We start from the raw sequence: 14591 nt of genomic DNA, 5'->3' as shown, positions 1-14591 counted from the left end.
ACGGTGATTTTTTTTATTTTTTTTATTTTTTTTATGAGTTTTAATGACTCGTCCTCAACGTCCTCAGCCCTAAATGAAGCATCTGCACTTTTCAGCGAAAGTGTCGTTTCCATCTCTTTAATCAACCTTGTGAGTCAGCAAGACGCCATTGGGGGATGGCAGATCCAAAGTGTGTTACTGTGTCACTGTGTGCTTGATTTTTGGGTGTACATATGTGTCAGCGTGTGTGTAAAATTTAGGTGGGCTGAAAGACATCCACCGGGGGTATTTCCTCTGATCCTGTCTGTCTCAGTCCATCTGCTGCGCCACCTTGTACCGTTAGAAGGGGGTCTCGCACACATATTAGACTCACTCACTCACACGGAGACGCCAAACTAAGAAGAAGCTGCCTGTCATTATGAGAATAACTCATTTCAACCCTCTTTGTCTCAGTCAACAGCAATAACTACTACTCAGCGAAAAATAATAGCAGCTGCTATAACAGGCTTGGAAGTGTGTTGTTATCACAGCGAAAAAAAAAACATCCACCATTTGGAAACCTTCTCTTCCTAATACCTCCACCTCTTACCCACCTCCAGAGATCCGGCTGAGAGGCTGGTGTTGGCATTGGTGCTGCCCAGGTTGCGTGGCAGGGTCCTGGTTCTCTCCACTGTAGTTCCCCCTGTCAGAATCTGTCTGACCGACGGCCTCTGGCCCGGCTTCAGCTGCAGAGAGTGCCCGTGGTTATGCATGTGTCCTCCGTGGGAATGCACAAGACCACCCTGAGGCATCAAGTGGCCGTGCCCATGGGGCATGGTTTTGATCGTCCCGTAGGAGCGGTTGAGGTTCATGGCGATGTTCATGTCGCCCACACTGGACGGCACAAAATCCGCCGGATAGGCCTCGCTCTCAGCCGGGTGGAGGGTCAGGGGAGAGGGAGGCGGGGGGAAGGGAGGATCCTCCACTGCAATGTTGAGAGGCTTGTCCTCGCCCCCCAGTCCCAGGCCTCCTCCTTGAGAGGAGGGCGCTGGAGGTTTTAAACTAACCGTCCTACGAGGCAAGACCATGTAGTCTCCCTCTCCGCCTCCACCACTTCCTCCACCTCCTCCCCCACTTCCCCCGCTTCCGGCACTTCCGTCCTGGGAGTTGTTGGAGGAAGCGGGCGGCCGAGCCCAACCCAGGCCGCTCTCGGTGCACAGGTAGATTGGAGCGCCGCTGCGTTGCTGTCCCTGCTGCCTTTGCTGGTCCACGTTCACCTCCTTCTTCAAGGGCGTCTCGCTCAGCTCGTTGAGTCCTCCTAGGGGCGGAACCTTGTGGAAAGAACAAGAACACTTCAGTGTCCCAGAGTCTAGATCCTCATTTGTTAACACCGCTGCTAGTCTGGACAATAGTCACCGTCTTTCTAATTTCTATCTCTAGAGAATAAAACATTTCCAGTGAAAATGCATTGCCGCCCGTGTCTTCGAAATACCACTGTAATTAAAGTGTATTCTACTGAGGTCTTTTAATCTTCAGACTCAGATTTTAGACATGAGAGTTGAGAGAGAGATGCTAGACAGAGAGAGAGCTGATAATGTGACCTGTCAGTTTATCTTAAACGTCAGTCCGGTACCTGTACAATGAGGTTGGGAGGGGGGATGTTCCCAGGGAGCGAGCTGAAGTTTACTCCCACCCCGCCTTCCTGGTGGGCTGCCAGCTTGGGATCATCCTCGTCATCCAGGGAGATGCGGGAGAGGGTCCCGGTGATAGTGGCTGGGTTACAGGTGTTCACCTCTTTGAAAATGACTGGAGGGAGACAAGGGAGGCACAAGAAGAGACGGCAAGCGAGAGGAGGAGGATAGGCATGACATAGACGAGGAGGAGGAGGAGGAGTAGTAGCAGTTGATGAAAGGACAAAAAGCAGGGGGGAGGATTTCATGGGTGAGGGAACAGAGGGGGGGAAGCAGAACATTTGGATTGAGAAAGAGGAAAGGATATTTAATGGAAAGGTATTTAAATATTTTATGCCCGAACAGAAGACAGTTAACAAGAGAGGTACGCAAAAGCAGAGACAGATGGCATAAATTAGTTACTGATACTGAAATTTGTTTGGGGCTTTGATGCAGCTGGCAGACAGACTGCATCTCTAAGGAAAGGTTTCTCCTATCACTTTGGGTTTCCATGCTTTACACTAACCAAGATGAGTTTTGTGTATGGCACCGTGACCTTAAGCCCTGCTCTTTCCCAAGATTTGCCGGCGAGCCAGCATTTTTATTAGGTTGGAGAAAGCACCTTGGTGCAAAATGCTTCAAATGCAAATTCCCTTGATGCTGAGTCTAGTCTCATATCTTGCTCACTGGCTTACTTCTCCTTGCCTCGTTGGCACATATCGATGTGAGTCTGTGTGTGTTTTAATACTCGCGTGAATGCGAATGTGTATGGCGCCGTCTAAATATTTCACAGCACTGCCAGTTACACAACACAAAACTACTTGCAGAGGCTTTGGGTTAGTTTTCATGCATGCTGATCTGAAAAAAAAAAAAAAAGCTACAGATACACGTCTATAAAAGCTACTCCAAAATGAGCTATGACATGCATATGAGAGACAAGGTTTTATCAAGACTAGCATCAATCTATCAACACAGTCGAATACACATCAAACCATCTGGATGTTCATGCCAGATATCATGCTTAGTCTGTCACCATCAGAGGTGAAGATATTTACTCTGTGGCCCCCAAAACCCAATTCTAAACCAAAGCTTGTAGCACAGAGCATTTCATGCAGACGGCATTGCTGCAAAAGAAACATCAGGCTACATGTTTGATCAAGGGTTGAAGCTGGATCCTGCTGAGAGCGAGCACAACAGCAAGAATACCGGCTGACTAGAGAACCTAGCATTTTCTCTGTTTCGCCACCGTCCTGTCGGTGCGAATTGATCTGACAGGACTGAACAGGTTGTTATTTTTGTAGTTTTTCTTTTTTTTTTTTGCAAAATCTGACCAGTCTGATCTCTTCATCCCATCTTCATCGGACGGTGGCGGCCCAGAGAATGGCCCGTAGACGAATCCGGCTTGTGGCGTCGTGTTTTAAAGTCCCGCCAGAGCTATTGCATTGGCAAGAGCGTAACTGAACACACTTCCATTGACAGTGAAAGGCAGAAATAATTTGGATTAATTAGGGTTGGCAGTCACTCCCTCTGACAGATGAAAGTTGTTTCAGTCAATGTGGAAGTTATTCAGTCTCAAAACACTAATCTGAAATTAATTACTACATAGCCTTTGGGAAAAATAACATTAATGTACTGTTTCTGCCTGTCTTTCACAATCAAGACGTTAGAGCGGAGTGGAGTGACGTTAGCAGGAATTACTTGCTAGCAAAGGATTAAAAGTGTCACCTGATGGAAACTGGAAACATGAGACACATTAAAAGTGAGAGTTTGGGCAGAAACGTAAGAGCACATGTGGGTGGAAGCATGTGACTATGGCTTTCAGTTCCTGTTGCTTCCACAGTTAATAGTTGTACTTATGACCTGCATTCTAATGGCTTTATTAATATGTGTAGGACTTCTCGGCAAAAGGGCTTAAAAAGCAGCTGTGGCATTTTTACTTCTGCGGACAACCCGGATTCGTCTATAGGAACAATTCAAGTCTAGGGACAGATCAGGCAGTGTTGAGTAGTTGAGTAGTTCAGTCGAGTGCAAGACTTACATGGGTGTCCTCTCTCTGCAAGGGTGGAGGGGGGAAAGTGACTCCTTGTTAATATGTCAGAGCACGGCACACACCAGACAGTAGCGTATTTGTAACACATCCAAACACCCACACAAGACCAATCGTCGACTAACGAGTGAAACAGTTTCTGAACACACCGAGGAGTGTTATTATCATGCACAATTAAACACTGCCTCATCCAAACATATGCTCGCTGAACACTTATTGGGCAGAATCAGAGTGATTGATAAGGCAGAATAATTTGCACTGTGTGGAGACGCAGCGCATCATCTCCTGTCATTTCATCAGCATGCGCGGCAGCGGGCTAAAGGCACCCGCACCGATAATCCGGTGTTTGATAAGGGAGGACAAAATAAGAGACAAAAAAGGGGAGAGGAGAGGAGAAATCAGGTGGAAGGGAGAGCTCACCTGTTTGACAAGCCAAGTCCACGTCCTTCTCAAAATCCGTCTGAGAAAGGGGGGCAGGGTGGGAAGAGAGGAGACGCAATGAGTGTGTGCAAGTACATTCACTGTAGTAGCAGAAGAGGCTCAATGAGTGACTGGATCTCATTACGCCCACTGACTCTCTGACATAACTGCGTAGAAAAGGATAGGATCTGTTGCCATGGTGACACTCAACAACAAAAAAAGTCTACATTGCATTAGTCATTCTAGAGTTTCTTTCTTTCTTTCTAATGTGCATCCACTACTTTGATCATGATGTGTGGCAGTTCACGGCAGCAGATCCAAATACAGACTCCGAGAGACGACGAGCAGACGGCAGTGGAGTTTTTGCGAGGTACGTAATGCTGTTCTACGCCTCATCAGTCACCTCACTGACGTCTGACTGGAAACAGGGGCCAACATTGACACAGCAGCGGGGCTATTATCTGCTGTGCCAGCCGAAGCAAAACTTCGCCATCTCCTAGCCGGAATGGAAAAGGAATATACATATAATGGAGGAATACAAATGCTTTCTACAATTCATTCACGCGGGCAAACACAGACGTATGCGGGGCACTGAGTTTAACCTGTGCTCGTTATTCAGATTGTAAGTTGGTAAGGTATTTTTTTGCACAGCCAAAACGTATGTTTGCTTTGATCGAGCATTTTTACTTGAGTACTGCAGGGTGGCACTGCTCCTCGGGGTATAGAAACACTTCCGAACCCGGAGGGCGGCGAGTCGAATGAAGAAGTGTCTTTTCCAAAATGGCCACCAGTGAAGTTGTTTTTCTTTTTTTCTTTTTTTAAATTGGTATTTGTTTTTAACTTTAGCCAAAGTGAAGCTCATTGTTATGCAGCTGTGATCCTCCCTTCTCTCACCGTGGAGCCCCTTCCCTTTTCTCGGCGGGACTCACTTACAAAAGCCTTTGTTTGGATAATAAACTACACATTTTAGACAGTCCGGGTACGCCACAGAGGCAAAGAGGAAATGAAAAATTGAAAGGGAGAAGAAGAGAATGCGCGAAAGGTCTCAGAGGAGCAGAAAAGCTCTTAGTACGCAAATCACCCGCAGCACCATAATGGGGTCTCTACTATATGGACGAATGCGGATATGAAATAAACCCACCCCCCTCTCTCTTTCTTTTAGTCTCTCTATTTTATCCAAATTGAGGAAACAACAAATCCTCATTATTTTAACCATCACAGTCTTTCTGCGAGAGTCTCACAGGTTAAATACAGTGAGCCATCAACATCAACTACCTACGTTGAAACCACAGGGGAAGCAAACTGCAGCGTAGGCTGAATATACACTACATAGTGTAGCAAACGCTATCCAAGGTTGAGGTTGCAGTTGAAATGAAAGCAAAGCCACAGACTGATGTTGCGCTAGATTCTACAAGTTTCTTAGTTTTTTTTTTTTTTTTTTTTTGCTGGTCCCACTACTGCTCCTAAAGGTGCAATTTGTAATCAGGAATAATGATGATAATAATTTTTTAATAATTTTTTTTTTGGAATAGTTCAACATTTTGACAAAGCCGATTATTATTTGCGTCCTTGCCAACGATTAGATCAGGGGATTGACACCGCTCTCAAATCTGTAAATGAAATTACAGCCAGCAGTGGATTAGCTTAGTTTAGCAAAAAGACTGGACAGACAATGCACCAGTCAGCACCTCTGAAGCTCACTAATCAACATCCTATATATACCATTTCATTTATATGTCAAATACTAAGGTGTAAAAATGACATATAGTGGTTTTATTGGGAGGTTATGTGCTCGGCTATTTCTAAACCGAGAGCAGCCTCTACCTGGACTTTCTCTGCCGGTTGCCTGGCAACCTCACAGTGACAGCGAGACTCCATAAGGTACCTGTCCCTGCTTGTTTTGTTACTTTTGGACAGAGCCAGGCCTGCTGTTTCCTCCCTGTTTCTCATCTTTGTGCTGAGCTTCATCGGTTCATGTTTACAGATGCAAGAGTGGTACAATTGTTCTGTCAGCAAGCAAAACAAAAGCTCGTTCTTTAAAGTTTCTTCACATTTCTTGCAGGATATTCATTTACAGATTGCACCTTTTCCACTCCATACTTGGAATTACTAATGCGGTTTCTACAGGTGACATACGGATTGGCTGATGATGTGGTTGTGGGCGTGGTTATGGTTGTGGTTGTGGTTGTGGGTGTTGCTGCGGATGGGGGCGTGCTCATGTGCGTGGCCGAGAGCGTGGCTGTGGTTTAGCATGTAGTCGCTGCGGGCCAGACTTTGGTAAAAGGCTTGCTGGCACGTCTGGTGGCACGTCGGCGGCGGGGGCTGCGGGTGGCAGCCCGACAGGCACAGCGGCGCGCTGTAACGCAGAGAGGCCCTGCGCTGCGGTCCACAGGCGCTCACGTTTCCGCACTTCTGATGATGTGGAACAGTTAATGGAAAACATAAAACTGAAAGGTCAGAGGAGGACACCTAACCAGTTCTGAACAGCCGTTTAACTCAAAAGGATTTTTCTAGAGATGGCTGTGATTCAGTTTTAACAAGGAGGCGTAGCTACAGTTCTACATCTTTGTGATGTCTCTAAATATCAAGGGTTTAACATGCTAATGGGATTTACTGTGAACATAGCAGGGAGCACCAGAGAGAATGTTCCTCACTGTAATTAAGATGCAGATATAACTGGTGGCAACCTCACCAAATTATCCATCACAATTAATGTTCTCAAGGGCATTGCGCCTCGTTCAACAGCTTTCAGTGCATATGTGCCGTCTGGAGACAAACGCCTTCAAACTTGCACATATTTAGACAAGTAAAGCGGACCAAACAAGAAGGTTTACCAACTTAACTACAACAGTCGGCATAGCAACCAGTCGGCGCCGCGAGCTCTGCGTCTGATGATAATACATTTAAACAACGATTAAATGAGCACTGCCACAGACGCAGTTACGCAGTCTGCAAAAATGAACACGGAGAATGTATCAGAACGGCTGCACTGAGCAGAATGATGGCTCCGAAAGTCTGGCCAAAGAGGAGCGTTCGCGGAAAACCCACGACTGTTACCGCAAACAGGTCTGAGGGAGAAATCAGGGGAATAGAGAGGATAGCAGCTCGTGCTGTGACCGTACCGACATTGGATGCAGCTCCAAGTCCCTGTGATTTATTACTCTATTAGCCACATTTGGAACGCACGCAGTAACCTTACAGGAGTCCTGGACTCTTTAAATAAAGATGAAGAAGTTTAGGTTAAAAGTAAATAAAAGTGCTGAGGCATCTGTTGCGATAACACGCGATTGGAGTCGTGAGGGCATTTTTTTCCCCCCACAAAGCAGAAGCTGTTGATCAGTTGTGGCATTACAGGATGTGACGTTTCTGGCTGGGAAGCGGTGAGATCAGAGTGAAGCTGCGTTTCTTCGGGATGAAATCACACATTTTTGAAAACAAAAAAAATGAATAATGCATTAACAATAATGAATTCCCGTTGAGGTAAAAATGGTTACGAAATGACCAAAAGCCAGGTATGGGTTTGAGCGCTACAGTGGTGGCAATCATGCTTCTCTCCCTATCGGGTTTGAAGCTGGCAGAAAGCCTGGTTGATGTTAATCCGAGGCAAATGGACTGCAATGCGGGATGAAATGGAATGCTATTCACCATGATCTGCACCTGTCCATTCTTGCAGGAGTCTGGTGAGTTTTCGCTGTCGTCTTTACATCCCCCCATTCGACAGCGCACCGCATCCTGCACCTGGGTGGTGGTGGTGGTGGGGGAGGGTTTGAAGAAAAAAAAAGAGAGAGAGAGAGAGAGGAAAAGAGGGAGGGGAAAAGAATGACGAAGGAGGAGGGAGAGATGATGCAAAGGAGAGAAGTTAGTTGAGGAACTTTTTACTTGAGTTTGGCAAATTGTTGCAGCACGGAGAACTTGGCCCTCAGACATTGTTCGTCTTTAACACTGCGGCGGCAGGTGTACGCTGAATGCTGAATTATGTGGAAATCCAAAAGCAAAAAGGGAAAAGTCGTATGCTTCGCAAAGTAGCTCAGCTTGTAGATTATATAACATTCACTGGAGTGGTATGGAAAGCACACAGCGGTACTTCAAAGTGGCCTGTTTGAGCCTTGCGAGATCTGTGGCTCACGGTTCTAATTAAAATCAACAGAACCGTATATATAGATGCTCTCACCCCTGAGCCTTTCCAGCGTCATCTTCTTTTTTCTTTATCCTCCTACATGCGGCGGCTGGGTAAACACGCACCAGCCCGCTGTCAAAGGGCCGGTTCTTGTAACCCAGATCGAATCAAATGCAACCCGGTGCATTATCTTTCACAGTCGGCTCGGAGATCCTTCCCCTTCATTGGGCCCTGTATTTGCCGCTGTCAAATCCCTTAAGGGTCTCGAGGTTGGAAACAAGAGTGCTCGTCTGAGAAGTGGTACAATGCTTTACTCTTATTGGGCGTTCTCCTCGCCTGTGTGTTTTTGCGCTGCTCCAAATGGATTGGATTGCATCCACGTCTGATTAATATTGCATGGAATAGGGTATTGGCTTCATTGTTTCCTTTATCCATCCTCAGTGGCGTTTGTTCCATGTTCTCTTTTAGTGTGTGTATTTGCACCAAATGCATCTCATATCTACTTCAAAAGTGAGCAGCCCCTCTCTGGGTACCTACCTCTCTCTCTCTCTCTCCACCTTCCCCTCTATTTTCTCCTCCCCTACTGTCATCCCTGTGCTTCGCTCTTGAATTATCTTCTCCCCCTCTCCACAGATCTGTGCAGGCATCCCCCCCACCCCCCGCTCCCCCTCCCCACTTAACTTAGTCCCCTCCCACGCAATCTACCTCTCCGTCACATCCCCGCTTTGGTTTCCTCCCCGGCTGCCTCCTAAACGCAGCACCTTTAATGTCGCACATGCTCGTTGTTTCCCCTCTCCTCCGTTGATCTCAGCAGGTCACCTGCGCCACCCCGGTTCTTTTATTCTCCGCCGACACCTTACACGCTATCTCGGAGCGTTACACGGCGCCATGCTCGCTGCCACAGTCTGTGTCTGCGGCTCACTTTACGTAATATCGCATGTTATGCTGCCTTCTCTCTTGTTTTGCACTGTAATACTTCCCGACTCTCCTTCTTGTTCCCCTCCCTTCCTCCGGTGCGGCGCTCCCCTCTGTCTGTTGTTCTGCAGCTACGAAGGATTTGCGCTCGAGTCTCTTGCAGGGGATTTTCATACATTTACAATAAATAATTCCGGGATTTGCGGTACCCTGATCCCTGCCGCTTTTGTGATATTGATTTAATGCAGCTAAGCATTCAGAGCGTTTAAAAAAATCACTTACAGTATGCAGTGCATTCAATACCATAATGATCTCTTGGATAGAGGAAAAAGCTGTGTGTGGCGTACATGCATCTGCAACAGATGACACATTTACAGTTATGGAAAACTGACGACATCATAAATCAATTAACAGTAGCTGCTGCAATTGTGATTTAGTCCAATAGTGGGTGGGTGTGTGTGTGTGGGTGCGTGCGTTGCTATGAGCGTGTATGTCTGTCTCAAGGGCATGAATACATGTATGTGCATAATGAGTTTAAAATTCTGGATCCCTGTGGGCATTAAAAAGCCTGTGGCAAACAGGCACTGGGGGCTATTAGAGAGGGACTTATCGTCTTATTCTATACAGCATCTTCGTAAGCTCCTTAAAGCGGGCTCGGATCAGACGGACAATGCCTCACTATCATACTGCATTATGAAGAGGAAGCGCTGCAACGCAGGACATAAATACCATGCTAATCCTTCTCATGTCTTATCCGCTTGTGTTGTGTCGTGACTTCAAACTGAACTAACGTGACATTTAAGAAAATGAATCCCACCTATCAAAGGAGGCGAGAGCCGCCAAGGTCACGCTGCGACAGAGAATTGGAATTAATTTTCAATGTGTGGGATCCACACGGCTCGGCAGAGCTCAACGGAAGGGCCGGACTCACCTCTCGGCGCATGGCGCAGTGGACCGTGATGATGACAAAACCTTGGACGGAATCAAAGACGGCAAAGAGGACCTGGTGGAGAGAAATGATACGTGCTTGTTAGTTAGTTCTCATTGGTTCATTATCACAGTGCACTTTATAATCCATAGTAACCCTTTCACTGTGGCTCCCTGTGCAATTTCCTTTGTTATCGTAAAACAGCTTAGACTGCAGATTTTCAAGGACGAACACACAAAAGATTGATTCTGTCTTTCTTTGCCTCTATTAGTCGGTAAATACACTCAATATGTTTGTGAGATGAAGAGCGCAAAAGATGCATCTGACAGCTTTCCATTCTGATGTGAGGCGGAATCCAGAATCTCTTCTCCACAAAACGCTCCTCAGGTTCGTGGCTGTGGATCTTACCATTTCTGACTTGACTGTGAGGCGACGCCGCCGTTCTAAGCTGAGGTCCAGTTGCACAATTTCAATTCATTTTGGATGTTCTACTTATGGAGAGGATATAAATCTTGTAGACTGATTTAAATCTCTTTAAAGGTCCCATAATAAACCCCTTTTTAACAAGGTAGTACAAGTCCAATGTGCCTTTCAAGTTTTAGCTCAAGAAATAACACAGTTCCTTCATTCTACAAGGTGTGTATACTCATGCTTTTATCACTCTGTGCTTGTAGGTTTAAATGCAAATGAGCTGCTCATGCCCCGCCCCTTTCCTGAAGAGGATTGTGCCTTTACGATGCCTTGGGTACCTCGAAGAAAACAAGATACTAACAACATGGCTGGTAACCCTGCTTTACTATAATATTGTAGTGAAATGACTCAGTAATCATTAGTGCAACACTGATATGAGAATGAAATGAGTCAGCCGAGTCATGGTTATTCATTACAGATCGTCACAGTCATTCATACTTTCATTCATTCTCTGTGTTTCTACTCGCGATTGTGACACAAGGGAACTGTTGGTCGTTCTTTGTTTAACACTATTCTAATGAATATTTTTTTTTCCAATGGGCCCGTTCTTTATTTATACATGACATTATTAAAGTTTAATATTTCAGTCCCTATCTCCAAATATGCTAAAATGTGAAGACACAAACCTCCCTGTACACACGTTTTAGACCCAGCAACTGGAATTTTAAATATAATGAGAGACTAAACCGAAAAGGGAGAACACGTTAGATGCATATTAGAACACCTGCTCAAACCGTTTTCTGTGTGAGCCAGTGCATCGGTCGCATTTTTGATGCAGCAACAAGTGAACAGGAAGTACATCTTCTGTCTTGACTGCATTTGGCAAACGTGTGCTGAACATCCTGATTTCTGAGAAGCTTTTCTGAGATGCGTGTGTTGGCATGCACTTGTGTCGCGAGAAGCGTCACCTGGAAGAGTGTGGAGCGGCGGTCGGTTATGGCCAGCACCGCTGACATCCAGGTTAACGCTAACAGAGGCAGGACCACACAGGAGCTCCACAGAGACGCCCTGTCAGAGGAAAAAAAAAAAAGAAGGAGGAGAGGGAAAAAAGGACAAGGAACAAGGGATTCAGTCTCAAACTAGACAGGTCAGCTCTGGTACGTGGCATAACTCCACACATATGCACAGATGAGTCACAGGCTGAGTGGTGGGCAATTTGAAGCTGACTGGCACGCTGAGATTTGGACCAGACTTAACATTCCGGACGATAATTGGAAGATGATGTGCAATCACCTAAATAGTTCTGAGACTGACAATTGCTCGCGATCACATGGTTGATGCGCGCTAAGTGTCGTGCTGGTGAAACAATAGACTGAAGCCCAACAGGGAGGTGGGAGTAGTTGACACGTACCGACACGGGGGCTTCTGAGGAGTAAGTCGATTTGTGTGACCGAAACTCTACAGAGTCAAACACCAATTTAAAATGTTCATGCTGTTTGAGCACATATTCATGGTTTCATAACCGTCAGCCTGTCAGATGGACAGCTCTGTGTAACTACGCCGAGAGATGTGCACGTCCCCGTTGAGGTCCATGGCCAAAGGCAACAAGGAAAAGGGAATAAAGAGCGACAGAGACAAGGCTGCGCTGTCCGCTTGTTAATGTGTAAAGTTTCCAGCTGTTGTTGACTCTGATTTTAACTGCACAATACGGTCCATTCCGGTAACATGCGGCACTGTGGGCAGTTTTCAAATGCTCATTATCTCATCAGAGATTCAAGAGAGATTCAAGATTAGTTTTTTAATTTAGGTGAAAATAGTTCCATACGATTCCATACCATTTCACTATATAACATATATTGCATAGGGCAGACCGTTTGATTATGGCTTTACACTGAGGACCTTCCTACAAGACAGTACACCACTGCAGGCTAGCAGACTCTATTTGTCTTCAGCGTAGATATAGACAGCTGAAAAAAGTCAATAATGGCCCTATGTGCTCCCACTGACAACAAAAATAACCTGATACACACTCGCTGCTGCAAATAAGCAATCTCTTCCCATTACCCCCCAATCATAGCAGCCAATCATGGAACAATCCAACTGCGAGCGTGGCAGCTGCTTTGAATAGAGTGCCTTACCAAAATGAGCACCAAGCCGTGATGAAAGATTTGCAGAAGGACAGAGTTAAAAACGCTCAGGACAGTTTGATTGCCTCGTGTTCAAAAGGACATGGAGCTTTTTCTTGGCACCTCGAGTCCTAAATGATCTCTTAAAGCAGCGTGTTGTTTATCAGCATCTCGGGTAATGTGCACTTGAAGGTATGAAAGAAAGAAGAAAACGTTCCAGTGATTTGGGGGATTTGTGAGAAGTAAAAAAATAAAAAATAAAAAAACAAGAGCACAAAGAGATTCGAAACTGAGGTCACGATATTCTCAGTTTTGGAATTTCCTAAGATCCAACTCCGCAGCATTATTTGTTAGATTTTCCATACAGGTTTCTTTTAATATACACCAATCAGGCATAACATTACGACCACCTTCCTAATATTGAGTAGGTCTCCCTTGTGCCTCCAAAACAGTTGTGACTAATCAGAGAATGGACATGGACCTTCTGATGGTGTCCTGTGGTGTCTAGTAACAAAATGTTAGTGGGGGCCTTTGGGTCCTATGGGTTGAGGGGAGGGGCCTCTGTGGATCATCCCACAGATACTTGATCAGTTTGGGATCTAGTGAATTTGGAGGCCAGGTCAACACCTTGTGCTGTTCTTCATGTTTTTAGTTGTTCCTAAACCGTTTTTGTGTGTGTGTCTGTGTCAGGCTGCATCCTGCTGGGGATGGCTGCTGTCATCAAGGAGTGTCATTGCTATGGGGTGGGGGTGCCTGGTCTGGTCTAGGTGGGTCCACACTGCCAAAAGAGCGACCAGCTACGTCGGTGGCAAGTTGAAGATGTCCTCAACTTGGTAACGTCGCTTGGTGTGGCCATCCACATAAAAATGAACCGGTAAAGCAAATCTATTGACTGAGGTTGAAGAAGTTGAAGACTGCACAACTTTGATGTGTAGTACGTCACACCGGCCACATGGCATAATATCACCGGCTTCCATGTAAAATCTGTTGCAGCCTTTTGCTTTTTTTTTTGTGCCAGTACTTGAAAGCACCACTGTGTTCCAGACTACAGCTGTTCTCATTAGCCTGGCGTAGCGTGACCCAATTTTTACTAAAAAATGTGTCTGGTAACGTCCATGTGAGTGTGAATGGTTGTCTGTCTCTCTGTGTTAGCCCTGTGACAGACTGGCGACCTGTCCAGGGTGTACTCGCCCGATGACAGCTGGGATAGGCTGCAGAAGACCCCGCGACCCTTCACAGGACAAACGGGTACAGAAGATGAATGAATGTGTCTGGTAACACAGCATTTGGATTTTGATTAAGGATGCGCTGGATAATCCTACAACCAATCAGAGCAAAGAATTATGTGAGCGTACACTCCTCGACAAATATCTTTCTTGTCGCTGTTAAATCTTCTGTCCATCACCTCATAAAGCCTATCAGCCTATCAAATGACTTCGCCGGGCATAATTAACTCCAAATGGAGTGTTCGAAAATTCCCCCCACCAAAATTGTGGGGGCGTATGTTTTTATACCATGTGTCTCACTCTCTGTGACCAGAAAATATATTTTACAAAACAAGGCACCTTAAGGAAAAAAAAGAAATAAAGAAAACAAAGTGAAAACTTGGTCTGCTTTGTGAGTTTCTCCTCTTTTGATTATCTACTTCCTTTTGATGCTTGACATGTTCCTGGGACCACCCATTAGAGGTGGCTCAGATAATGAGAAAGCAAAGTTTAAACAGTTACACTAATGTGTTTAACTGTATTAGGGCTCGCGTAATTGACAACCTCCCTGACATCGCACTGAGCTGATGCGATACGCGTCTGCGATACCGCACTGTAAACAAGTTAAAAGGACTCCTAAAAATGATTCACAAAATACTGTTTGACATAGGTCAGATGTGCTCAGAGCAACCCGAGGAGACCCCCCCCCCCCCTTTGTTTTGGATCAAAACATACTCTCATTAAGCGGTGGTGGCGCACAGTGCAGGTGTTTTTCCTTTCATTAGTTTGTATTT

The 14591-nt window shown here is 45.8% G+C and overlaps 1 protein-coding gene across 1 annotated transcript in view; it reads right to left on the bottom strand.

Annotated features, from left to right (window-relative positions):
- adgrb2 (adhesion G protein-coupled receptor B2) overlaps nt 1-14591 on the bottom strand; it is a 145604-nt gene that overhangs the window by 16623 nt on the left and 114390 nt on the right. The window contains exons 24-31 of the mRNA XM_084563382.1: nt 11435-11534; nt 10059-10130; nt 7741-7833; nt 6232-6507; nt 4096-4135; nt 3667-3681; nt 1592-1764; nt 573-1289 (exon numbers count right to left, since the gene is read on the bottom strand). Of these exons, the coding sequence (XP_084419508.1) occupies nt 573-1289; nt 1592-1764; nt 3667-3681; nt 4096-4135; nt 6232-6507; nt 7741-7833; nt 10059-10130; nt 11435-11534 (1486 nt within the window). The remainder of the gene's footprint in view (nt 1-572; nt 1290-1591; nt 1765-3666; nt 3682-4095; nt 4136-6231; nt 6508-7740; nt 7834-10058; nt 10131-11434; nt 11535-14591) is intronic.

The sequence above is a fragment of the Chelon labrosus genome, assembly GCF_963514085.1.
Source record: "Chelon labrosus genome assembly, chromosome: 16".
Classification (NCBI taxonomy): domain Eukaryota; kingdom Metazoa; phylum Chordata; class Actinopteri; order Mugiliformes; family Mugilidae; genus Chelon; species Chelon labrosus.
The sequence above is the reverse complement of the archived record's forward strand: the minus strand, read 5'-3'. Positions and strand labels throughout refer to the sequence as shown.